We start from the raw sequence: 27,552 nt of genomic DNA on the forward strand, positions 1-27,552 counted from the left end.
CTTAGCCAAAAAACAAACTTGTTGTTTCGACACGAATTTTCCCCAATGTACAAGTTGGTTTATTCTGAAATATTCTGAACCGCTAGTTCATTTATTCATCTTCCAACATAGGGAACAAGAAAATAAACCAACTTGTACATAGCGGGAAATAAATTTTTTTTTCATCGAATGTCAAAACCGGAGGTCGGTTTCCCATAGCTATAGCACAGCGGCCAAATTATTGCGCAATATTGCATAACAGGTTGAACCTCGAAACTAACGTTTTTTGCATTAACATTCTCGTTAGTCGTATATCGAATATGGTCCTGACTAGGCCTACTGTTAAGGATCAGCAAATCTAATTCTTATTATTAAGAACTAAGAAATTTGAAGGTTATGAAACAGATGTTTGGAAAAGCTTCTAACAATATGTAATATTTATTTATTTGTTGTTTTCTTGTAGGCAATTTTATCAGCAAGTTACAACTATTGTATGTCAGACTTCCAAATGCAAGGAACTGGGTTTGCTGCATCACTGAAAGTAGGTGCCCAAGATGCTGATGCTGCAAAGCAGTGGCTGACAGATTTCGAACAGTCTTCTAAGACTACTTGGCGGGCTATGGGAACATGCCCAACAGCAGGGAGATATGTGCTTGCCAAGGTATATGATAAAGGTATTGATGAAAATCCACTATATGAAAAAAAAAATTATAACATACAAGATGGAAACATTTTCTGACTATACAATTGTAACCCCAATAATTTTTTATTATAATTATCAGAATTAGTAGCTTGATAGATATTTCAATCCTTTGGGATGACAGGCTTGTACAGAAGCCCAGAAATATGGCAAACAATTTTGGTCAAACACTGGATAAACAATGGCATTTAATTGTTTTATGCGTCTGTCCACAAAATTACAGCTTTCAATTAGTATAAAGTAAGAAAATGAATCTAATGAAAAGAATTTTACAAGACAGCATGGGTTTGCATTCCCTATAAAGTCAACCAACAGTGTGCATATCGACTCGTCACTGAATGAACAGTGCAGTATAGCGTCAAGTCCAAGGGGAAAATGTGAGCATTAGATTTTTCACAAAAAGCAACAATAACTCGGTGACCAAACACAAATAACATTTGATGTTGAAAATAACTTTTACATGTACTTATTGCAATTTTATTATGAAGTTGTTCAATGTATTTAAAGGGCAGTTACATGATTGGGAGAATAAAAAAATGCCTCCTTCACCAAACTTGATGAAAGATATAATCAGTGGATAGGTTTTTTTTTTTGTTGTTGTTGCTTCAGCTTATACACCGTGTATCATTCAGTAGCGAATATTTGCACCAGCTACAGTATATCTCCTAGCTGGAAGGATTTATCTTGAATTTGTTTACTAAAGCCGAAAATCCCTGATAAAATGCATTCCATGGAACCCGACACAAACAGATTTGTCTGTCACAAGGCATAGAGATGGAAGTTATTGACTATCATTTTTTTACAATACATGTAGTAGGCTATTCTTGCACAGTTTACTTGAATCCTGATTAGTTTCACCCCAAGTTGATGACTACCCAAATCATGTCATTTATGTTTATAATGTTTGATTTCCTTTTATATGATTTATTTATACTGATAATAGAAGATTTACAGATGCCACCATGGGCAACAGAGGAAGGCCAAGGAAGGAACCTGTAGGCACAGCAAAGACACAGGTTGCTGTGCGAAACTTACAACCTCCATTAGGAGGGCAGACACATCCAGTGGGAGGAAAAGCAGGTACGAGTTCAGAAGATTAGATTAAACTGTTGTCAATATGTAGAAGTTATTCAGATAGCAATTATATCATTATTCATGCACTTGATTATATGTATTACTTCATGCACCATATTTTATATCAGTTGATACACTTTTTGTAGATTAATTGGTGTCAAATACTTCACCTGCAAACATTTTGTATGAAATATAACAAGCTATATTTTGGGGAACTTTCAAAATATTTGATAGTCACATCTTAATTATTCCAACCCATTTTCATCACAGAAACTCAGATCCCCAACTGGCAACCCACCCAATGCTGGTCAGCCTCAAATGGGTGCATAATCATGCCATCTCCATCCCTGCACCACTGAATGTGAGCGCTGAGACCTGCGAGAAGCTTGCAGAGTTTTACCGGAATGGGCATTCTCCAGCCAGTGCCCTTAATCTGCTGGAGATGGAGATGCAGGATAGATCTCCTGATGAATTTATCATGAAATCTGCAGACCGGTCTCTCTGCCCAGATTTGAAGTTCTGTTATAGGTCAGTGACTTTATTCATTCTGTTGATTATTCACTCATTCAGTCCTCTGTTTTGAGTAGCATTGTGTTTTCATACTAAGGCTGGACATTAGCAATTCGCCCACTTGCCCTGGGTAATTTAATTTCCATGTTGGGAAAGTAAAAACTCAAAATGTTAAAATTAACTGGTGCATTGCATAAATTAATTCTTTATCATAAATTGCAATCTATTTAATTATATTGATGTGTCTCAGACATGCTATTGTGATAAATTTCATATTTGTTTTTAAGATGCAGAATAAATTACTGTTAATATCTGTATTATCAAATTAATGATAGATAAGATCAAATGCTTGATCTGATTTTTTAGAAGTTTGACATCATGACCTAATTTCAAGCTACAATAAGCTTGATCATTTTCACGACCCCCCCCCCCCCTCCCCTTCACCTTGTTTTGCAACTGAGCCATGCATGTTCATGTACTACTGACACTTTTGAGATCAGCAGTCATAACCTGTAATGTAGCATATTGATTCTTAACCTGTTGATCCAGAGCTTCTGAAATTCCCATAGAGTTAACACAGGACACGTCCAGTTCCCATAGCAAACGTGTTGATATACCAACATCAGAAATGATATGCACCTTACAATCTATACAAAATCCATAGCTTTATAATTTCATGGAACACCAAGAGGTGAATAACAATGAAGATAGACTCTGTAATATTGCTCTGTATAAAGGAATTCTTTATTAAAAATCTTTAATTTTACAGACTCTATTACAAGATTTTCCAACGGGCCTATGGTTCCTCTGATGGAGCAGATATGATAGCTTCAGTGGAGGAGAAGGTCATTGCCAAATACAATGCCGAGGCTGGAATGACGTGTGCAAAGATGGAGAGAACCAGCAATGAAGATCTGATCATTGCTATTTGCACGCCATTGATGCAGCGTGTTCACTCTATAATTGTTGTAATAGATTCTACAGGTAGGCCTATGGTACAATGTAATATGGATGTATTTTCTTCAAAGCATGAAAACACAGAATTATCATATGTTAGTACTAGTAATAGCTTCAGGGCTATGATATTTCTTGTAAGGTTTTTTTTTGCACGCCATTGATGCAGCGTGTTCACTCTATGATTGGTCACAGCAGTGAGCTTGTTTTCATAGATTCTACAGGTAGGCCTATGATACAATGTAATATAGATGTATTTTCTTCAAAGCATGAAAACACAAAATTATCATGTTGTAGAACTAGTAATAGCTTCAGGGCTATGATATTTCTTGTAAGGCTCACTTTATTGGAACTTTAAAAAAAGTCTTCTTCTAGTCCGGGTAATAATTGAGTAAGGTGCCACACGGAAAAGGAAAAAAAATTCATATAGTGCTTCTGGACCATTTTTTTTACGCTGAATATGAATATACATGTATGAGGTAACCAGGCTATATACTAAAAATTGACTTGTGAGGCTCTTTTTTTTCAAAATGGCCGCCAAATTTTCAGAACATTTGAATTTTCGTATATAGATTTTGACATAAACATTCAATTTCTACAAAATTAGTGTCACATAAAAGACAAATAAATTTCATAAAATTTGGTACCATTTATAGTAGTGCGGTATGGTGTGTCATCCCGTAGGACTAGCGTGCCAAAATTGATTTTTTGGTTGTTTTGGCTTCAATAGGGTCCCCTTAGACTAAAATAGATGGGGTTCAAATTTTCAGACCCTCCTTCCCTTTTGTGGGGGGTCCTTTTTGGCGCCATATTGGCCAGTACAAAGCCCAAAAGGATAATCCATTGTTTTCAACCTTATTTCTCACTTTTCTTCGCCAATTTTATTTTTAAGTTGTCTGAGGTGTACAAGAATGAATATTTGAAGATGTTATGATGTCAATATTTGTTCACTTTTGCCATACAGGGGACGGATTTTTCGAAAAGTGCCCCAAAATTGTAAAATGTTACTCCCAAAATAAAATTTTCCCACTTTTTGGCACTAGAATTAGGACAAAAAAGATTACAAAATAAAGTGCATATGTCTTGTTGTACAGTCCAATAACAGAGGGACACACCACATGTAATTTATATGATTATTCTTGGTAAATTAATGAAAAAATTACCCCCGTTTCAGGATTTTATGCAGTGAAAACCTAACTACAACACTTGAGGGCGCCCTAACTTATAATGATGATACTAGTATGGTACGGTATATCATGACAAAGCTCCTGCAGGATTTTTGTGCCAAAATTGTTTTTATTTTTTGGATTCACTTTTGTCCAATCTATCAGCAAATGATAGGGTTCCAATTTTCCCCACCCTCACCCACTGCCTGAGGGGGGGGGTCACCAAAATCAAGACCCACTAAAATCAGGAGTATTAGTAATTTTGCGCCCGGTTAAAAATGAATTGTTTTATGGTATTTTATCATCCCTAGACAGCTAGAATGCCTATATCTGAAGGCTTCAAGTTAGACGAGCATCCTACCAACCATATCCCCTACTCCCCCCCCCCCCCCCCACTGACTGGCATACAACTTTCACCATTCGGCCACTCGTTCTAGAGTACAATTTACTATTAAAGGACTTCTATTCGATATTCGAATTGTCAATTATATACTTCTCGGCTAATTTCCAATTACTGATAGACAGCAAGAAACACATAAAATATATCTTTTAGCCCCTCCCCCAACACACGCACACACACACATGCACATAATCATTATTGAAATAACATGTGATGTTTAGAGAACTTCCGAACTTACATTGTTTTTCAACAGTTTTTAGTACTAATTGTCCTCAGGAATAATATACTAAAAATCTACCAAAATCTGCATCAGGGAAAGTGGTTATTTTCAAGATAGTATCCAAGATGGCCACCATTCACTTAAAAATAATGAATACGACTCACTCATTATCCACTCTAGAATCCTAATTATTTTTATACTCCATGGTCTAGGAGTTAGAATAATTTGTTGACACAGGGTAGAGTGAATATAAGGACCCCAGGATACCTGGAAAGTATAAGATGGCATCAAAAAAGGCTGCCGTGTGCTAAAAATCCGCAATTTGGTTTTGATTCAATGATTTTAAGGGTGAAGTAGTAAATTGGAAAAAAGTTACAAGGACAGTGAGTGGTCAGGTTGGTCCAAAAATCCATGAGGGCTTCAAAAAAATTATTCTGAAATAGCTGCTAAACTTAAAGCAGACATAGCTGATTTCATATCGTCCATGGAAATGTGATTTCGATGTTTAATTTTAAACCACTGGTTTGGGTCAAGTAATATATAAGGATAAGTTACAAGGACAGTCAGTGGTCTGGTATGTCCAAAAATCAAAGATGAATTCCAAACAATGATCTTAAAATGGCTGCTGATACTTAACTCATTGAGTGCTTCGTGCATGCTACGTATCCTACTGTAACATGCCACACGTGTGCTCGCACGCCTACTATTGATTGCTTTGTGCTTGCATTGTTTCCTACCCTCGCCTGCTTCGTGCATGACTGCGCACATTCGGAATTACAATGATTGTTACGCTGTTTTGCATTGTATTGCGCATCGCGTGAACGCCGTAATTATCATTATTGTGTGCAGTGCGAACTCGGCTTTCTGACAGATCAACTTACTCACGCGGTTTACATTCGACTTTTTCGAGTATTTCTACATTTTTTACAAGATATGGCTCCACCTCCGAGAGGGAAGAGACCCAGGTTTTTTGATCCTGATGAGGTTCGTGAGATGGTTATGAGAGAGACACCACCAGCATTAGCTAGGGCCGATTCTGATTCGGATGAGTCGCTAGAAAGTGCGAGCGAGTCAGAGCCAGACTTGGAGCCGGAGAGGTCCGGCGATGAGCAGGGCGGAGAGGTCGGTGGCGGTTTAGGGACGGACGATTATCAGCATGATTCTGACAGCGAGGTTGAAGATGATGACGATCAACCACAACAACAGCTACCACAACAGCAACCAGACATGTGGATTGATCTCGGCGATGAAGACTGGGCACCTTCGTGGCAGCAGAACTCGTACCAAGAAAGGCCAAAACTTCTCTTCGATCACACCGACTACGAGCCTGTCGACTACTTCTCACAGTTCTTTCCTGATGAAGTGTTTGAGCTGATGGCAACTCAGACAAATTTGTACGCAAAACAGACCATTGGAAGGTAGGTTTAATTATTTTTTGTATTTGAATCTTTGTGTATTACCCCCCCCCACCCATGAATGACAAAGAACTTCTAACACATGAATCAATAAGTGGGACTGTGCTAACAATTTGGTTGCTAGACTGAGTCTAGAGTCTATATTGTATAAATACATGTATATTAGAATAGTATAGACTGAATCTACACCAAGATTTTTCAGTTCAGTGTTTGACTGAGCCAGAAATCATACGGTCCCCCTATAAAATTCTTTGTTGATAATTTTTTTTGTTGCATAATTTATTATCCTGCGTTCCCCCCTAAATTCACGTGGACCCCCCCCCCTGAAATGTTTGTGGTCCCCCCTTAAAATTAAGATTGATGACTTTTTTTTGTTTTTGCTTGTCGATTTTGCAATTTTCTTTCCTGCGTTCCCCCCCCCTAAATTCACGTGGACCCCCCCTGAAATGTTTTCGGTCCCCCTAAAATTAAGATTAATGACCCTTTTTTTTGCTTGTCCCACCCCCCTAAATGTTTGGGCTTCCACCGCAAATGATGATCAAGATTTCGCAACAAAGCAAAGATTTCAACTGCATTTATAGACTAAAAAGAATTTGATTTCCTTACAAAATTTCTTTCCAATGGAACTTTACAGTCCCTTTCAGCTACAAAGTTGAATATTTGGTTAGAATTATTTTAGAAAAATGTCCTTGCCATTTCTTGATATTTTTTTTCTGATGGTCTGTCAAATGTTCCACTTCACTCTTACATTTATTTTTTCCATTATATTTTGGCTGTTAAGATTGTGCATGTGCCCGAGCTTCCTTTACACTCATGTTTAGAATCACAGCTGGTTGCAAAAATTAAATAAAAATCCAAAATACGCATTTCCTGTCATTTATTTGTTTTAATTTACTTGTGAAAAATGTATTATTGATAATCATTACGATATATACTTTGTATAATCATTGACTCTAATGTTACATTTTTTTCTCTCTTCAGGTTAGGTGTGCTGCAGCAACACTCCAGATTGAACAAGTGGACGGATACGACTCCTGCAGAGCTGAAAGCCTTTATAGCTCTTCAAATTGCGATGGGCCTCGTGACCAAGTCTGCTACCGACCAGTACTGGGAGGAAAACTGGCTTCTCGGCACACCTGGATTCTCTACAGTCATGTGTCGTAATAGGTTAGTATCTATCATTATCTATGTTTTCCATTTATTAGTTTATTATCTTGTGATCAAGACATTTGTGTTAACAATCTAGATTTATTGTGTGATTCATTTCATCATTTATGTTACAATCATACTGTAGGGTGGATATTGATGGGATGAGTGGGGTCCCAGCTGACTCGAAATTTCAGAGAGGAAGGGTTTTGGGCAGAAAGAAAATAAACCAAGTTTATTCTAAAGTCAGAGAGGGAGAAAGGAATATGAACAGTAACGTTTTGCTGTTTCTGTCAATTTAGGGGAAGCATTAAATTCAAAACATTTTTCTCTTGTTTGGAAAACATTTATTGTTTCAGATATATGCATTTCATATTTAAATTTTTAATTGATGTAAAAACAATATATATTTTAGAGTCAATGAAATCAGTTTTGTAAAAACTATAATAATGTTATATATTTTTTTATGTATTTTCAGGTACCAACTGCTAAACTCCATGCTGCACCTGGTCGACAATGAGCTGAGGATTCCCCGCGGACAACCTGGTTATGATCCTCTGTTCAAAGTCCAGCCTGTTATAGACCTCGTTCGCCCAACATACCAGCAGTCTTTTTCACCAGGTCGTGAACTGGCGGTCGACGAAAGCTTGGCACCGTTCAAAGGGAGACTCTCTTTTCGACAATTCATGCCTATGAAGCCAAAGAAGTTTGGTGTAAAGTTCTGGGTAATTACCGACTCATCCAACGGTTTCTGTCTGGATTGGAGCGTATACACCGGCAAGGAGGAAGGGAGAGGAGGAGACGGTTTGAGCACCAAAGTCGTCAAAGACCTGACTCGGCCTTATGCTGGGAGTGGACGCCATGTATACATGGACAATTTTTATACATCGCCACAGTTATTCGAGGACCTGAAGGAAGTTAATCTTGGTGCATGTGGGACCCTCCGTCTCAACCGAAGGGGCATACCGCCAATGATGAGGGAAGCAGCTGCCGCAGCCCGGAAAGGTGACGCACCAAAATTCTTCAGGAGAGGTGACATGCTGGGTGTCACATGGCACGACACAAAGCGGGTCAGCGCTCTGTCAACCATCCACCCATCTGGATGTCAACAGAGGCAGGTGCGTGACAGAAGATCGGCAGGAGGGGTTCGTCAGGTCACCAAGCCAACTGCAATCTGTGGCTACAATTCATCGATGGGAGGAGTAGACTTACTGGACCAGCGTATGTCCTACTATCGCTATCCTCACCGGCACATAAAATGGTATATGGTGGTATTCCACTTTTTACTTGAAGTTGCACTCGTCAACGGATATCTCGCCTATCGTTTGGCTACGGGCTCTTCTGTGTCAACAAGGAAGTTTCGGATGGAGGTCATCAATGGACTCGTCAATGGCTTCGTGAAGAAGCCAGCAGGTCGCCCTAAGGTACTAAGAGAATCGACACGTGACAACCGGGATGCCCTGAGATATGAAGGCCAACACTTCGCGGGGAAGAGATGCTCTGGTGGGAAGGGGAGATACTACCCAGACTGTGTTGTTTGCTCTAAGAAGAACGGAAATGGACGTAAGACAACTTCCTACTATTGCAAGCGATGCCAACTGCCCATGTGCTTGGAACCGTGCTTCCAGAACTACCACTCTCCACGTGCTTGAACACTGAATAGTTTACTGACTTGGCCCATGTGATGTCTTGGTTTTGTCACCTCTTTTAGTTTTATCTAAAGGACTATGCCATGGCAGTATCATTAGTGCAATCCTAATAATTGTGCAATGTTGTTTCTTATTGTTTTATCATGTATCCATTGTTTACTCTTAAATGATAATCTTATTATTTTTACGTTATCATTTATGTCTTATATAACTAAGTCAATGAATATGCACCGATTTTTCTGAGGTAGTTTGGAGGTGATGGCTGTTGTCTATTTTGTCTATTTCATAAGTTATTTTTCAAACTTTGTGCCATGATTATTGCCGTAATATATTAATTGAACACCTGCTTTATTTATGCAATATAGTTTTTAGTAATGGTAATCCTCTGACAAGCATTTACAAGGCTGAATTATTTTCTGATTACTGTAAATATTGTACATACAGTCATATTCAAATACATGTATAATGAGTTATTGACAATATTCCGTGATATTACTGGAGGCGTTGTACATATGTAACTTATGATGTGAAAAGCAATATTTCATTTACTTTGTTATTTATTGATAGCTGATATTTATTGTTTCTTTTGCACAGTCTGTGCATTTGAAAAACTTTATGCCATGAATATTGCCATACTTTACTGATTGAACTAATTGATAAAATGTTGTTTCAATTTGTCACATGTAGTATTCAACTGTATCACAAAGTTATTTGTCATTCTGTGAGTCAATAGTTATTATAGTTGGAGTTTTGTTGTTATACATGTATGGTGGTGATATGTGAAATAGTTAATTAATTTTGAATAGTTTTATAAGTAAATGAAAAAATAATATAAGACAGATTGAATAAGAAGATTGGACATAGTTCATTTCATATCGGCCTGGGAGATATCAGGTGGGTGTTTCATAAAGCTGTTCGTAAGATAAGACGACTTTAAGAACGACTGGTTATCCTTTCTTTTGGTAAATGGTATACACCCTATGGGATGGTCTAGCGCGTAAGAAAGGATCACCAGTCGTTCTCAAAGTCACTCTTAACGTACGAACAGCTTTAGGAAACGGCCCCCAGTTTAGTGTCTAAACCAATGGTTTCAAGGGTCAAATAACACATTTTGATAAGTAAATAAGGGCTGTCGATGGACTGGTATGTCAAAAAATGCGATATGGCCTCCAAAATGCAGGGTCTAAATTGACTGTGGTTCTTAAAAGTAGACATAGTTCATTAGAAATGCACGTTGTACATTTTATTTTGGTGTCTACACTAGAGTTTAAAGGATCAAATATTGTTTCAAGTTGAAAGAACAGTCGGATGTCAAGTTTATCGAAAATCCAAGATTGCTTAAATGACTGCTATTACTTAAAAGGGATATAGAACATTAAACATACACCTGGGGATATTATTTCGGTGTCTACACTAGTATTTCAAGAATTGAAATTAAAAATACTTATAAATGACTAGCTACAATGACTATGCAGTTATCTATTTTGCCTTAAAATCCAAGTTGGCTTTAAAAAATGGGTTCCAAAATGACTATTCTTACTTAAAAGAGAAGACTTTATTCAAACAATACCTACCTGTGAGAAATATTTTGGTGCCTACACCTAAGTGTATGGGATAAGTTATCATATTGATTCATGAGATTGTAATAGCACCCATTTGATGATTTTTTTTAAATCTACCATGGATTTTAGACAAAATGGATAACTAATTACCCTTGTTATTTGTTGAATGTATTATCTGACCCTTTATACCACCATGTAGACATCCTAATTATTCCTCACATATTAACAGTACTAATGAGTTTTAGAAATAATTTTAGATGCCATTTTGAATACTTTCTTGGATCTTTAGGCAAAATGGACAAGTGCATATCTTTGTAACTAGTCGAAAGTATCATTATAATCATGAAACCATTGAGCGGACACCAAAATCATATGTCCTTGGTGAATTTTAAATGAACTATGTCCATTTTTAAGTAACAGCAATCACTTTAGACTCTGATTTCTTCACGCCATCTTGGATTTTCCGACATAGACAAATGACTGACCTTGTTATGATATGATATTAATAATATAGGTATATTTACCTTGGGAAGGCACTTCAGTCCTAAAAAATGTTCTCCCAGCGGGCCTTGCCATTATACCCCTGTCTTAGATGGGCTGCCTATACGCTCTAGCATTCAAGGAATTTCTTCGCGCATTCAGGGAATTTCTTCCTACTGGGTACCCATTTACCTCATCTGGGTTGAGTGCAGCACAATGTTGATAAATGTCTTGCAGAATGAAACTATGCCATGGCTGGGATTTGAACCAACGACCCTTTCAAAGTCAAAAGACCAATCCACTGGGCCACAACACTCGAACGGTTGTAACTAATTTTCTGACTTTAAAAATCATGGTTTAGACATCAAACCATATTCTTGATGGATATTACATGTCCACTTATAAATAACAGTGGCTATTTTATACTCTTTTGTTTAACATACTCGACCAACGACTCTCCTTGTACCTTAATCTAATGTATTATTAGACTCACTTTTCTACGGTAGTCACACACATTCATAATCCCGGATATTGAACAAACTATATCGGTTTTTCAAGCAGCAACGGCAATTTCAAACTCCATTTTTGGAAGCCATCTTGGATTTTTTAACATACCGGACCACCGACTGTCCCGGTAGCGTATTTTTTTTCGCATACATTCGTAATTCCGAAGCTTCGTAATTCCGAAGGTTCGTAATTCCGAAGGTTCGTCAATCCGAAAACGAAATAAGGTTCGTAATTCCGAAGGTTCGTTAATCCGAAAACGAAATAAGGTTCGTAATTCCGAAGGTTCGTTAATTCGAAAACAAAATAAGGTTCGTAATTCCGAAGGTTCGTTAATCCGAAAACGAAATAAGGTTCGTAATTCCGAAGGTTCGTTAATCCGAAAACGAAATAAGGTTCGTTAATCCGAAAACGAAATAAGGTTCGTATTTCCGAAAATGAAAATAATTCATTTTGGTAACAAAAACGATGTTGTCATTACAAGATTACACGATATTATGCAATGATAGTAATAACGATCGATGATACATGCGTGTGTTGGGGCCAAAGCATGTATTTCATTAAGAATGGTGCCCTGATCAAGCATAGGCTAATTTCGATTTTATCTGAGCAATTGCTGCCTATAAGCAAATGGTTTAATTAAAGATGCAGGGGATCAAGTGTGTTGGAAGCGTGCGAGCAACCTCTAGATAATAGGATTTGTATTGGAGGGGATGTCATTTTTAATAACAGCTTCTGCTGGTAATAAAAATAATACTAATAATGATCCTTGTGATATGTTGAAAGTGCGAATCGCAAGCTGAAACTAGTAGACATTTCATGTAACAAGACGTGAAGTGAGCATTCGGAGCATTTTTTGTAATCGTGAGAAAGATGTGCATCTTTCTAAAGAATTAATGCGAGGGCGAGCTGTAATTTGTTTATATACTGACCTGAGGCCCGTTGCATGAAACTTTTTACCTGAGAAAACTCAGGTTGTTTTTACAGGAGTTTTTGCCCTGTGCTAAAGTCAATGGCGGAAATCAGACTAACCTTAGTTTTCAGTTTTACCAGAGTTTTCTCAGGTAAAAAGTTTTATGCAACAGGCTTCAGAAAGTAATCTTTTAAGGACTGCATTTAGTGACTCATGAATAGAATGTATATCTCACGAAATAAATAATGAGAGCGCGAACCGCAAGCTTAAAATTTGTGATATTCCAACCTGAAAACTGGACATTTCATACTTCTTTTTTGTAACCTGGAATAGAATGAGTTGCTCAATAAAAAATAATTGATGCGGGCGAGAAACGTGAGCCAAATTTTTCCGATTTCCAACCTGAAAACTGGACATTCTACGTGTTCTAAGCATTCTTGTAAAAAAAAATAATAATAGCTGGGAGAATAGTTTTCAGAACTGAAGTGGCTTCCCTGGGTAAATGATATCTATATCAATATTATCATTCTAGGCCCACATGAAATTTCCAAAAGTTTGAGCACGTGATTCGCTCGCAACATCTCACAAGGATGTCTTTTAACAGTAATTGACCAAAAAGGTGAATTATACATCTTCAGATTTGACTTTTTCCCCCAAACCGCTTGCGCTCTACGCTAGCAGAAATGAAACGTAAATATATAACTTTAGTGATCACTTAAAAAATTGTGCTCAATTTAGTTACTACAAAACACACAACCTCTTTACACAGATGATAATCTAATGGTGAAAATATCCGTTTGCACCAAATTGCCCCTATTGGCCCCTTATTGTTTGCTTTGCCCCCCCAAAAAAAAAAAAACGTTCCGCCGCCATTGGTTAAAACACGCATCATCTTCATGGCTAACTGCAAAAAGTTCTTAAAATGTCCCCTTTAGATCAGGTCAGAGCTTATATATTTAAAGATTCTGTTCGCGCTTCTTGCTAGCAGTTATTATCTAAATTTAGTTGCATGGCATCTCGCTTTGAAGATCACAAACAGATTGCCCATCATATTAACAAAAATATATAGCTCGCGCTCGCATTATTTAAAAAGGGTTTATCATGTTATTACATATTTACTTTATTTTATAAGGATAAAGCTAATTATTGACTGTTAGGACTACCCTTTCAAAGAAACAAAAAAAAAATCAACTTTAAACTGCCGATCAAGGAAAATATGGCTAAAACAAATTGCCCCCCCCCCCCTCTATTTGACGAAAGTTGGATCCGCCGGGAGGGAGGCAGGGGGCATCAAAAAGGAAATAAAAAACAGGGAATTAATATTTTCCAAAATGGGAAAGTTCCTTTTTCAAAAATAAATATGCCGTTATTCATGTTTTTTTCGAAATAAAATACTCTTTTTAAAGTATACAAGTTAAGTTAAGTTTTCAGGCTGGAATATTGAAAAATTTCAGCTGGCGCTTTGCACTCTCATTCGATTGGTGAAATATGCATCCTAAAGAGGTCACTAAATGCTTTTTTAACAGGTTCGTTTTCTGGTCAGTATGTTTAAGCTTGCGTTTTGCGCTCGTGTTAATTCTTTAGTTAGATGCACATCTTTTTAATGACAGCAGAAATTTGCTCGGATTTTTAAAAACTAATTTTCATTTTTTATTTAAATAACCTAAAGTTTTAGCTTGTGATTCACGCTCGCAACACCTCGCAATAATGCCATTTTAAGAATAATTGACCACAAAAAACGTTATACAACTTCACCTCTGAATTTGTTTTACCAAGCCGCTCGCTCATTATATTCTCCCGAATATAAATTTTGCCATAATAAGAAGTCACTTCAAAAAAGTTTTTCTCTACTTAATCACTATCAAACACACAATGACTTCAAGCAGATGATAATCTTAAGGTGAAAATGTCACCAAAGTGCCCACTTTGACGTATGAGTTTCATTTTTTGGCTTTACCCCCAACGAAAATTCGTTCGGCCGCCCTTGCCTTCCCATCCTAATATGATAATTGAACGGCAACAGTGTCCCCCGCCCCCCTCCCCTTGCCTCTGCCTCTGCTTTCCCGGTTTTCATTTTTCGGATTAACGAACCTTATTTTGTTTTCGGATTAACGAACCTTATTTTGTTTTCGGATTAACGAACCTTATTTCGTTTTCGGATTAACGAACCTTCGGAAAAACGAACCTTATTTCGTTTTCGGATTAACGAACCTTCGGAAAAACGAACCTTATTTCGTTTTCGGATCAACGAACCTTCGGAATAACGAACCTTTTTCCGTTTTCGGATTAACGAACCTTCGGAATAACGAACCTTTTTCCGTTTTCGGATTAACGAACCTTCGGAACAACGAACCTTATTTCGTTTTCGGATTAACGAACCTTCGGAACAACGAACCTTATTTCGTTTTCGGATTATCGAACCTTCGGAATAATGAATCGTCGGAATTACGCCACAAATGTTCGGATTAACGAACCCTTTTTCGTTTTCGGATTAACGAACATCGAGGTATAGGCAATTTACGTGTTTCGGAATTACGAACCTTCGGAATAAAGAACCTTCGGAATTACGAAGTGTAACCATTTTCTTGACATCTATTGCTCCGCCAAAACATAAAAAAAAACACAGAAACGGCTCGCGCAAGAGTCTAACACGTTGACCACGCAATACGTCGTGAACATCTCCATGAGTTCGTAAAAAAAAATTTAGCCTTAAAAAACAAACCTTATTTCAACATATGAATAAGATAATCTTTTGAAAAGCGTTTAGTTTGTTGGGACCTAATTCGCTTGAATTAAATATTAATTCCTACATATGTAAAAAAAAGATTGTATGAACATTTTGTTCGCAATTATGTTACCTGCAGATATTCAGATGCATGAAACAAAGAAATATGGCTTTTAGCTGCAGACTCTTCTCTTTTCTTCGTCTAAAAATTGCAGCACTCATCCCCTCTCTCTCTCCAGCATTCTCCTTTCTATATCTGGGCGACAGTGGCCTCTGCATTGCTCTCTTGCGATTTACCAACTCAAAAGACCTGCATTTTGTTTTTGAATAGGCTTATTTTGTACTTGAATTTTGTCTGTTTTTACGGTATTAATATGCACACCTTCTTGATACTTTTGCATTTATATAGCTATTTATAAAGCACATATACAGGGACTGCTTCCCGCAGTTATATGCGCTATCATGGCTATATAAATATGATTTTAAATTATTATTATTATTATGGGGTAGATAAGATGTGTGTGTGGGGGGGGGGGTGTGATCCCCCATCGCTCCACGGCCCTGTCTCAACCCCTCTACAGGACAAGAAAAATAAGATTGACAGAACTAAAAAGTTTGAGGGAAATCGGACCAGTAATAAAAAAGTTATGAAATTTTAATGAAATAAAAATCACTGGGCAATTACCAACTTTGTGACATCATACGTGCACTACTAACCATTATTTTATCTGCTAGTATATCATTGCTATGAAATTTTACTGTTTCGAAATTTTGATTTCCTCAATACTTTTACCATGCAGGATATCTCGATGATAGTAATTTTTTTGTTCATGTTTCCATTATTACAGATTATATATTAATTAATGATACAATATTTATATTTGAGTGATTAAAGGTATAAGTATAGACAAGCTCAATATTTTGAGTTCATTAGATATTTTAAGGCCTACGTACATAACAATATGAAAATGAAGTTTTGAATAAATTATGTGATTGGTCAAATGATGAATTTTTACAGTATGAATGCAAAATAAATGGTTAGTGGTACATTCATTCAGAAATTTGTCTTGTGATTTTTCTAGTTCTTCATGATTAAAATTTCATAACTTTCTTTTAGTTGTGCAATTTTCCTCAAACGTTTTATTGTTTTATTAATCTGTATTTTCTGCTTGGATAAACTTTCCCTTTCAACATTATTCCCTCTTGCTTAAGGCCCAATTCTGATTTTTTTTCTTCACAATGTACATATTTTGTTCAAAATCAATTACCTTGTACTTCATCAAACCCTTTCATTCTTTCTCACTCCTCTCCCATTTCCCCTCTCTATTCATCTATCTCAGTCTCTTTTATCACAGCTACTACTGAACTTTGTCCAACAGGTGCGTACTACCAAGCATTGCTGCAAATGTATACTCTGTGATTTGATAAATATTTCAGGTTGGGAAAACCTCAGAACAAGTCAATACCAGAAGGTCTATTAGGAAAATACTATAAAAACTAACCAGTTGCCCTCACACATTCTTTGAGCACTTTGCTCAACATCACTAGACAATATCTTTCATATGTTCATTTTCAATACAAAATCACATTGGAATGCAGTGGATTAAAAGACGTTGTTTCCTCTTTATTTGAAATGCATTTAGAAAGATATCTGATATCAGCTCTGTTACAAACTCAAATGATTTTCGGAACCCTTTTACGTAATATCAACAATAACCTTTAGACAATAATGTGGTAACAGGGTGACTTTAGATGGTTTTGGATATATGTTCAACTTCATACAAATGAGAACGTAACCCTATCCCTTTGTTTTTTATATCACTTTGAAACCGACTATACCATAATCATTCACAAAAAACAATTCATAAAATGATACAATACTAAGTTAATTGACAATGACATTTGACCTTAATCATGCAACCTAAGATTGGTCAGTGATGCTTGATTACCCCTACACAGTCAGTCGGCAAGGCCTAAAAAAATATCTTTTTTATCCAAGTGATATTCATGACTAGAGGGTTTTTGCATAGTTAATGAGCTTGGTGCGAACCAAAACACCTCTTTTTATTCGGCCATTGCTGCTCTAAATATTGACCAAATTTTTATGTTTTTGATATCTTTGTAAAGAAGAAGAATTATTCTTTTAGGTCATGTTTTTGGATTTTTAAAAGAATGTTGTAATATAGGGACAACTTTTGATATAAAACATGAAACAAAATATTTTTTCAGGCAACAAATGTTGTTGTCACACTTAATTTCTGTTTAAGCACAAATCATAATAAAGCTGAAGATCTATGCTTTAATATCATATGACTTTATAAGAAGATGTAGTTTAGATGGGTCAGCAGCCAGCTTTTCATAGGTCAAGAACATTTAGCAGCTCAAAAACAAGAATACTGCGCTCTGATTGGTCATAGAAACCACACACCCATGAAATTTACAATGTTCCCCACACTGATCCTTTGCAAGGTCACAGTCACCATGTGGTAATCTCTTCAAATTAGCCGCGACTGCTGTTCTGAAAACATTATTCAGCCAATCAGAACTCTGGATTTTATGTTACTTGGAAATTTTAGAAATCTCGTCTTGCATCTTGATGGAAAAAGCTGGCTGCTGACCCATCTAAAAGATGCCACATATCAAGAGTAACATTGTAAGAAAGTATAGTTTGAGCTTTCTGATGATATAAATAATGTTGGTGCCTAAAATGCAAAATGTTGCACAATTTGCAAGTGAAAACAGAGGAAGAAAATTCTGTTTAATGCATCTTTTCAGGTAAAAAATTCACTTATTTATCAAAATATTTCATTCAAAAGAAATGACCAATATAAAAGAGTAACATTTACTCTTGCCCATTGTACAAAAATAATCAATATTACTCAAGGAGAAAGTGGTAAATTATTTGAGAAAAAAATCTCACAATTCACGAGATTTTGCAGGGACATGAATTCAGCCACGAGAGGACTTGGATAAATCTTGGTAATTTGCTCATTAACACATGGGCTTGCCGACTGACTGTACAGTGCGTATAAAAAAAAACGGGACAGATTTGAAAAGTCAAATTATGTCTATATTTTGGTGTCAATAGGTGCTCTGAAGTCTTATACTTCAATTGTCATTAAAATGATTTAGTTTCGTTCATGCTTGAGTGGAATGTTTTTGTCTCGAACTAAAAAGGAGGCTTGCGCCAAAATGGCATGAAATAATAAATATGATGGTCGGACTTCTTGCTAATCAGCAGATTTATTCTCAACATTTTCATTTTTTTGCCATAATTTTCGAATTATATGGTCAAAATTCATTTCCTTCTTTAGGTTAGAACAATTTTTTTACCCAAGTATGGGAGATAGTGTTTTTTTTTCAAATCCTTTCATTGTGTGCTACAAAGATTATGGTACATTTGGACAGTGACATACTGACGGTTGGGGGCTCAGGGTGCTCCCCCCTCCAAAAAAAACAACAAGTGGAATGCCTCTGGCTGTCTCACCTCCATCACGTTATTCAATATAGCAGCAGTGCTGACTTTGAAAACTACTATAAAAATAATTATTCAGAAAAAAACACCATTCATATGATACAATACTACGTTCATTGACATTTGACCATGATCATGTGATCTAAAACTTGTAAGTGATACTTGATTACCCCTATATCCACATTTTATATCTTTATATTTCATATCTATAAACTTTGAAAGTTATGATTGCAATCTAATAATTATATTCAAAATGGCCAAAGTTCAATGACTTTAAATGAGATTTGACTTAGGTCTTGTTACCTGAAACTCGCATGAGATAATCAGTGATACATGATGATTTGTATGTCCAAGTTTCATGAATCAGATCGATAAACTTTTGGAGTTATGATGTCATTTAAAAAACTTAACCTTAGGTTAAGATTTGATGTTGACGCCGCCGCCGTTGGAAAAGCGGCGCCTATAGTTCAAAGTTGATGAATCTTAAACGACCTTGGTCATGTGAACCTGAAACTCGCACAGGATGTTCAGTGATACTTAATTACTCTTATGTCCAAATTATATGAATCAGATTCATAAACTTTCAAAGTAATGATGGTAATTCAACAGATACCCACAACTTGGTCAAAGGTCATTGACCCTAAATGAACTTTGACCTTGGTCATGTGACATGAAACTCTAATAGGATGTTCAGTAATACTTGATAAACCTTATGGCCAAGTTTCATGAAGTAGGTCTCTATACTTTCTAAGTTATCATATCATTTCAAAAACTTAACCTGAGGTTAAGATTTGATGTTGAAGCTGCCGCCGCCGGAAAAGCGGCGCCTATAGTCTCACTTTGCTATGCAGGTGAGACAAAAACTTTTGAATGAAGACCCCAGATTTTATAGTTAAGGAATCAAACTCTTCTTGGTCCCCCTGGGCATATATGCACTGTTAAGATTCACTTAGAACTGTGAGTCTTTCCAAGAGACTGGCACATTGTAGTGGCATGGCTCAGTGAGTGTAGTGCAGCTACTCTTGTCCTCTTTGGAATCGCTCATTGAGAGTGGGATCCTTTGGCATAACCATGTTCCTGAGTCGCAGCTCGCTTGGTTGGCCGGCCCCTTGTTAAGCTTCTCCTACCTCCAAGCTTCACTTTTCTCCTGGCGATTGACAATGGTTGAACACCAATGCTGGGCCCAGAGGTGAGAGGTGACTGATCAGTAGCCTTGGTCTTTGATGATGTACATGTGTGCTTTGCAAAGTTGATACCATTATACCGACCAAACATACTCATGGCTGAGGTTTAACTGTTATTCCCTTTCAACTTTGAATAGCTTTTCAACATTTTCTTGACAGGGCCCTCGAACATCTCAGGATTTCCTTGAAGTCTTCGTTTCATGTCTTCAAACATTTCCTGAAGACCTTCCTCCAAATGATTTGGAACTGAAACCAAAGAAAAGAAAATACTTCAAGTTAGCAGGCACATTACATAGATAAAAAATTATGCAAATGAATGATAAACATGATTTTGAAATAAAAATAACAGTGATTCAAAAATAGGCTAAATTTATTTTTTTTTATTTTTTTATTTTAAGTGTAACATGCGAGAGCTGTTTAAAAAGGCAATTGTAAATCAAAATGCTTTGAGGTAAATTCTCAAATAAGGTAACTGGTTGATTTCAAAGTGTTTTAATGAACTTTACTGCCTCATAAAAAAAATGCTGATGCATGCAAAGACATGATCCTCATCAAAATGGAACAAGTTGTACAATTTGCATAGTCTAGATATTATTGAAAATTTATTATAGGGAAAAATATCAAATGCACATACTAATTATTTTTAGTTAAACTGATAAACATATCTATGGATGAATCGATAGGTGCCTTCATAATTTTTTACTCACTTTGTTTTTTTTATCTGTGAAAATTTAACAAGCAATGACTGATTTTTATGATATTGTCTATCGGGACATGAAGATTAATGGTTTTAAAACACATTTCAAATAATTCTTCTTACTCATCAGGGTTGGCAATTTTTTTTATTTATTTTTTTTTAATAAAAAAATCGGATTTTTTTTCTCATTTAAATCAGATTTTTTTTATTTAAGTCAGATCTTTTTTATTTTTTAAAAGTTCCTTCGAAAAAAAAGAGTAATTACCCCCCCCCCCCCTTACTCTTACAATGACATCAATATTGATGTTATACATTTCACCCCTGATATTGTTCTTAACCACAAATTTTGTAATTAAAAACCAGTAAAAATGGACAAATAAAAATAAAGTTGAGGAATCATGTATCTGAACTTAATTCTATCATACATAGGCCTATGAAGGAATATTCCATAGGGAATTCCCAGTGAGTAGAGAAAATTCCCCTCTGGGATTTTTCATTCAAATATTTAAAAAATCCAAGAGACAAAATCCATCATAACTGCCAACAAACCCTTTGCCAATTACTAGTATTAATGTATATTGTAAGAGAAATAATTCAAATCAATGATTTTTTTTTTTCAATTAGTCACAGCTTTACAATAGTCAAAGAGAGACTACAACTGTATATGTTTAGGATCTTTTTAGTTTGATAAAAAGCTCTTCTCTTGCTACAGATATAGATGCAAAACTCTCAGTTTTGGAGAACAATATAAGAGATAGCTTAGTCAAAGGGTGACTATTTACGTCATTATGTTACTGTGATTTTTTACATTAATCCACAATTTTTATTCCCATATTCTCCACAAAAAAAATCTGTTTGATCCATGAGGTATGAAAAGAAAATCTACTTACTTTTACCTTAAAGGATAAAAACTGCAAAACTGCTTAAATTACAACATATGTATTACAAACAGAAGTGTTTTATTATAAATTACACACAGCTTACAACTGCCAATGATTGTAACTGAAGTACCTGCATCTTAACATTTAAATGCAGTGTTAAATGTTTATTCTGAGTTTTGCAAATTGTTGTTATAGAGCTCTTTCTATTATAACATGCAGATACAAAACTTCCATTATTTGTAGCACTGAACATAAAATGGGCTGCAGTGACTTAAAAGGTTTATAAGAGAAAGCTTTTCTCAACAGTCAAATTATGACTGTACTACATGATGTTAACGGGGAAGTTCACCCTGAAGAAGACTTTGTTGTAAAAATAGCAGAAAAAATAGTAAAAAATATTGGTGAAGGTTTGAGGAAAATCCGTTAAAGAGTAAGAAAGTTGTTAGAGTTCAAAGTTTTGGATTTGTGACGTCATAAACGAGCAGCTGCCCCATGTGTTATGTAATATAAAACACATGAATTTCAAATTTTATATGGTTCCTGATGACTTGATTTTGTTTCTATTCATGATCGGGTGTGAAATGATTTGTCTATTGATATACAAAAGGTACAGTAAAAACCATTTTCAATTTCCTGAGAAAATGACATTTCATTGATTTTTTTACCATTCGCTATGTAGGAATGCTGCTCGCATATGACGTCACAAATCAAATAATTGAAATTCTAATAACTTTTTAATTATTTGATGAATTTTTCTCAAACCTTCGGCAATATTTTTCATTATTTTTTCTGCTATTTTTACAATAAACTTTTTGTCAGGGTGAACTTTTCTTTTAATGTGATTTTCATAATTATGTTATTTAAAACATCAAATGTATGATAAATGTAACAATACGAAATAAGAGGCATGTTAAATATGTTGATTACATGCAGGTATCATTTTTTATTTTACATGACAGAAGTAGTTATGTGTAGGCGAAGGATCAAAACTGGAAAACTGCCAACAAACCTTTTCTCATTGACTTTTATATATTATATATTTTTTTTTACAAACTGCTCTCTGAAAAGTCTTTGGATTATGTGAAAACTTTATGTTAAGAAAGAAATTGACTAATAATAACTGACAAAGAATGTAAAATTTTAGAACAAAAACTAGACATAATTTACCAAAAAATGAGTACGTATTGACAACATACATCTGTAGTTTTTAAGGAATTACCTGATTTCATTAATTTGATTTTAATTTGTTTTAAGTAGATATGAAGACTTTGTTGATATAAAGTTAATTCAAAGTTTTCAGTTGACTTGAAGAATTAAAACTGCATTGAACAAATACTTTGTCCATGATTTGTACATTTTTCAATGGAAGTGATTTAAATCAATGTTTTAAAAAAATCATGGTGATTTAAATCGCGATTTAAATCACGATTTAAATCAAAGTCACTTAAAGGAGAAATATATTGATTATGAATGTGGTCTTATCATATATCAATGGAAAGGTAATGATGTGGGGATCATCAGTGGGTCATTCAAAAAATCCGAAAATAATACAAAAAGGTGAAAATCGCCGATTAAAAAACGCTAAAATGCCCCTCCGAAATATGCCTCGCATCGGTCTCTGAATTGACTGGAATTTGATGACGTCACTGTCTGTACGAGAGGCGTGATTGGCTCTCCCACGTGAAGCTCCACTTGCATGCAAAACCTGTTGCGTGGGTACGTTTTCTCCACACTGTCACTGAATACTTCTACCATGAAATGACAGAAAACCCAGAATTTCATCTCAAATTGATGATTTTAAAGATGAAGAGAATGATGATGAAGTGAACAACACAGTGAGGTAGTTGGAGGTAAATAATGGGGGAACAATGCCGGTGATTATGATGAAAATTCAACTTGCCTGACGATCACAAGTCATGTACATGCCGATTCGCTACCAACTCAGCTGCTGCTACAAGTGGTAGCTACGTACACCGCGCGGGCCAAATTAAATCCATGAAAATGAATAAGCACATCCAGACAGAGTCTATCATAAGAAGGAAAATAATGATATAACTGTACTTACAAACAAGTGAATAATTCGAACCTGAAAGCAAATCAACTCAACGAATAGCAGCAGACGATATGCACCGACGATAAACTTCATGTGGCTGGGATAGATTGTCACTCGTTCTGTTAGATGTAATTTGTAACTCATTAATTTGACAAAATTACGAAACTCGGGGAATTATTTATATATATAAAAATATAGTAACATCTCTTATTATTTTTGTATTACGATAAAACCTGTTTTGAAGGAAAACGTTGAGGTAAACTAAAATTACATGTAAAAGATCACCCCCCAACATGCGTAGCTTGTATGTCATTGCAAACAAACCATCGCAAACATGCACGTATTCCTTCCTTGCTGATTGAGAGCTGTGCAACACGTGCATAGATCTATTCTCTCAGTCTCAGCCAAGGCGAGCAAACAATACGGCATGTGTTGTTGTGATGGTTTGTTTACGATCACATAATGCTACGCATGATGGGATGATCTTTTACATCTAATTTTAATTTACCTCAACGTTTTCCTTCAAAACAGGTTTTATCGTAATTCAAAAAATAATAAGAGATGTTACTATATTTTTACATAGATAAATAATTCCACGAGTTTCGTAATTTTGTCAAATTAATGAGATAAAAGTTACATCTAACAGAACGAGTGACGATCTATCCAGCCACACGAAGTTTATCGTCAGTGCATTTACCATATCGTCTGCTACTATTCGTTGAGTTGATTTGCCTTCAGGTTCGGATTATTCACTTGTTTGTAAGTACAGTTATATCATTTTCCTTCTTATGATAGACTCTGTTTGGATGTGGTTATTCATGTTCAGCATGAATTCAATTTGGCCCGCGCGGTGTAGCTAGCACTTCCAGCAGCATGAATTGGTAGCGAATCGGCATGTACATGACTTTACTTGTGATTGTGTTGCAAGTTGAATTTTCATCATCATCATCGGCGTAATTCCCCCAATTTACCTCCAACTACGTCACTGTGTTGTTTCACTTCATCATCATTCTCTTCATCTCAAAATCATCAATTTGAAAATCCAAATCTAGATAAAATTCTGGGTTTTCTTTCGATCATTTCGGGATCGAAATATTCAGTGACAATGTGGAGAAAATCTACCCTTGCAACAGGTTTTGCATGCAAGTGGAGCTTCATGTGGGAGAGCCAATCACGCCTCTCGTACAGACAGTGACGTCATAAAAAATCCCCAATTTCGCGGACGTAATTCTGCGTGTTTGAAGCATTCAGAGAGAGAACTTCAAACTATCAATTAACTGAGTTTCATCCGTCTCCATGATAAATGATGTACACCATCGTGTTCTCCTTATTTTCTCCTTTATTGTGATATATGATTCTCCATTTTTACGATTTTCAATATATTTCTACTTTAAATCTGCCAACCCTGTTACTCATGCAAAATGATCAGATGCTCTTAATCCATTGGCACAATATTGAGGTAACACATCATAAAAGTCATGCAGAACAAGACTGGAAAATGAAGGTAATAAAAATGAATTATATTCAACACATGAATTACATTTAGAATCTGTTAGATTTTGAACATTCAACACTGTTGATCATTTATGATTTGCATCGTACCTGATTCATACAATTTTTTGGGGTTAAAATCATCAAACCGGGGGGAGGGGAAGAGGGGCACTTACATTGACGAGTGGATACCATGCGTGACCTAAAAACATGTAAAAGGGATGTCTTTTTCAAGATATAGGCCATGTTACGGACGTAACATAATAAGGGTGTCAAAAAACTAAAACAAATGAAAAAAGGGTTTTCATAGGAGAGCTACGCATTTGGGGTCAAAATTTGCGAGGGTATAAAAAATCACGACAAAAATGTTTTATAAAGCAAGTACTTTTTGCCCAAAGAATGAACACTATGTGTTAAGATTACGATTTGCGTGAGTGGGGCTGTACTAAAACCAATTATGTAGGTATAAAGGTAAAACCCACGACCGACGTCCATAACATAATTGAAATATCGCTGTACTTGTTTAGGGGTTCAATTCTGGGAATACCTGGGTTCTCAGAATATGGAAAATATGTGTTAAGGTGCTTTTTGAGATCTCAAGGTCACGCATGGTATCCACTCGCCAACCGACCCCCCCCCGAATCAACCCCCCCCCCCAACCCTTTCCCTGTTCAATCACCTGGAAATATTTCTCAATATATACTAGAGTTAAATTCACAGAGTAAAATGCTGAAAATAAGATTTAAAAAAAGTTATTGAATTTTAAAGATTTCTATTATTCTGGTGCAACAGTTCTAAGCATGTCTTCACAAATATTCATTAGGTGGGCTGATAATACATATCCCTATTTGTTCTTTTGTATTTTATTATATGAAATTAGGTTTATTCAAAAATTTTCTACCAAGACCTAAAACAATTGGATTGGCAACTGATTAAGTACATTAGTTATGTATGAAAAAAAAATGATTTCATGTACATGTAATAACATAAGAAAAAGGAAAGTGGGGATATGACATCATCAGCCCACTTGTTGCAGCGGTGTAACAGGTGCCTGTTATCAGAGGGGGGGGGGGGGCAGTGCAAAAATAATCCGGTAACTAAGTCCAGAATCAGTGGCATTGCGAGGATTTCATTTTAGGCATGTTAGGGGGCGATGGTGAGCACGCGAAGTGTGAGAATTACTTATAGTGAGCACGCGTCTTACGTTCTCCTATACCTTTTTATTTTCTCACTCACGTTTCCCCCTTTTTTATTTTTATTTTTTTGGGGGTAGCTTTTTTGGCTACGAAGTTGTTATCAATTAATACACATAATTGTTCATTTTTGTTATTCATTCATTTATTCAACTATTCATTAATAGATTCCCTTTTTCATATCAATTTTATAACATTTCAGCTTCTGCTGAATTAGTATTATTAGACTTGGAATAGTTTGCAAAAATGATTTTCATAATACTACGAAATCGGACACCCCATCCCCTCTCTTACTTTATCGTCTAACGAAATCATACCATAGTCTCTGAAGAAATCTACACAACGGAGGTGAAACCAAAAAATGTTACAATAATTAGACTGATGACCCAAAATACACTGGCGCCGCATCTGAAGTTGGCTGTTGCAAATTTCAAGATTTTTTATAGGAATATCCTAACCATATTTTGAATAGAAACGCACACACTGACAGACACAGAGCACATTCAAATAAATCAATTTGATATTCTTCCCAGTTCTTTTCCTTACAGCTTTTTTACTTTCAATTTCTCCTGTCGTTCCTCTTGACCCCCCCCCCCCCCCCTTCTCTCTCTCTCTTTCTCTGTTTTCTTTATTCATGATTTCGCTTCTTTTTTTCTTCGTAATTTTTGTCTACGTCTTTTCTCTATGCTCTAGGTGAACTCGGCGCTTCTATTAATTCATTTTCCTTCCTTTTTACGGCCATTTTTTATTATCATTTACCTCACCTACCATTTTTTTCTTCATCCAGATTTCAGAGACATAACTTTAACATACAGGACTGTTTATAAAACTTTGTCCGGTATTAGAAAAAATATTCATCCATTTATTTGGAGTGTCGGTTTTAAAAATTGATTGAATAAACTAAAGTGATGAATAAAACAAAGGAGACAAAATGAAACAAAGCAAAACAAAAATGCCGAATAATGTTAACAATTTAAATGATAGTAATAATAGTAAATATGATGATCAAAACAATAGTAATAATATAACTACAACAACTACTACTACGACTTCTACTTCTACTACTGCTGCAGCTGCTGATATCGTGATAACAAAAATAATAACAACACCAATACAAAATGGGTTTTAGTAGAACTCCCCGAGAGGACTACTCCTCCGGAGGGCGACTCCCCCATGAAAAC

The 27,552-nt window shown here is 35.8% G+C and overlaps 2 protein-coding genes and 1 pseudogene across 2 annotated transcripts; 2 read left to right on the top strand and 1 right to left on the bottom strand.

Moving 5' to 3' along the window:
- The first annotated feature begins 644 nt into the window (after window positions 1–644).
- Window positions 645–3,958, top strand: LOC121406612. The gene is made up of 5 exons (XM_041597620.1): window positions 645–653; window positions 1,623–1,759; window positions 2,024–2,281; window positions 3,033–3,247; window positions 3,948–3,958. Exons 1-5 carry the CDS (start codon window positions 645–647, stop codon window positions 3,956–3,958), a joined length of 630 nt encoding a protein of 209 aa, XP_041453554.1.
- A 1,921-nt stretch (window positions 3,959–5,879) lies between these two features.
- LOC121408013 (piggyBac transposable element-derived protein 4-like) lies at window positions 5,880–9,886 on the top strand. Its single transcript, XM_041599351.1, has 3 exons — window positions 5,880–6,421; window positions 7,400–7,585; window positions 8,043–9,886. Exons 1-3 carry the CDS (start codon window positions 5,937–5,939, stop codon window positions 9,214–9,216), a joined length of 1,845 nt encoding a protein of 614 aa, XP_041455285.1. The 5' UTR covers window positions 5,880–5,936; the 3' UTR covers window positions 9,217–9,886.
- A 9,829-nt stretch (window positions 9,887–19,715) lies between these two features.
- Window positions 19,716–25,187, bottom strand: LOC121405793 (annotated as a pseudogene).
- Window positions 25,188–27,552: the final 2,365 nt, after the last annotated feature.

Source organism: Lytechinus variegatus, chromosome 1, assembly GCF_018143015.1.
Source record: "Lytechinus variegatus isolate NC3 chromosome 1, Lvar_3.0, whole genome shotgun sequence".
In the NCBI taxonomy this organism is placed as follows: Eukaryota; Metazoa; Echinodermata; class Echinoidea; order Temnopleuroida; family Toxopneustidae; genus Lytechinus; species Lytechinus variegatus.

Coding starts and splice junctions, on each gene's coding strand:
- LOC121406612 (XM_041597620.1), top strand. Junction 1,760..2,023: donor TCCAGTGGGAGGAAAAGCAG/GTACGAGTTCAG, acceptor TTTTCATCACAG/AAACTCAGATCCCCAACTGG. Junction 2,282..3,032: donor GATTTGAAGTTCTGTTATAG/GTCAGTGACTTT, acceptor TTAATTTTACAG/ACTCTATTACAAGATTTTCC.
- LOC121408013 (XM_041599351.1), top strand. CDS start 5,937: ATGGCTCCACCTCCGAGAGGGAAGAGACCCAGGTTTTTTGATCCTGAT. Junction 6,422..7,399: donor GCAAAACAGACCATTGGAAG/GTAGGTTTAATT, acceptor TTCTCTCTTCAG/GTTAGGTGTGCTGCAGCAAC. Junction 7,586..8,042: donor ACAGTCATGTGTCGTAATAG/GTTAGTATCTAT, acceptor ATGTATTTTCAG/GTACCAACTGCTAAACTCCA.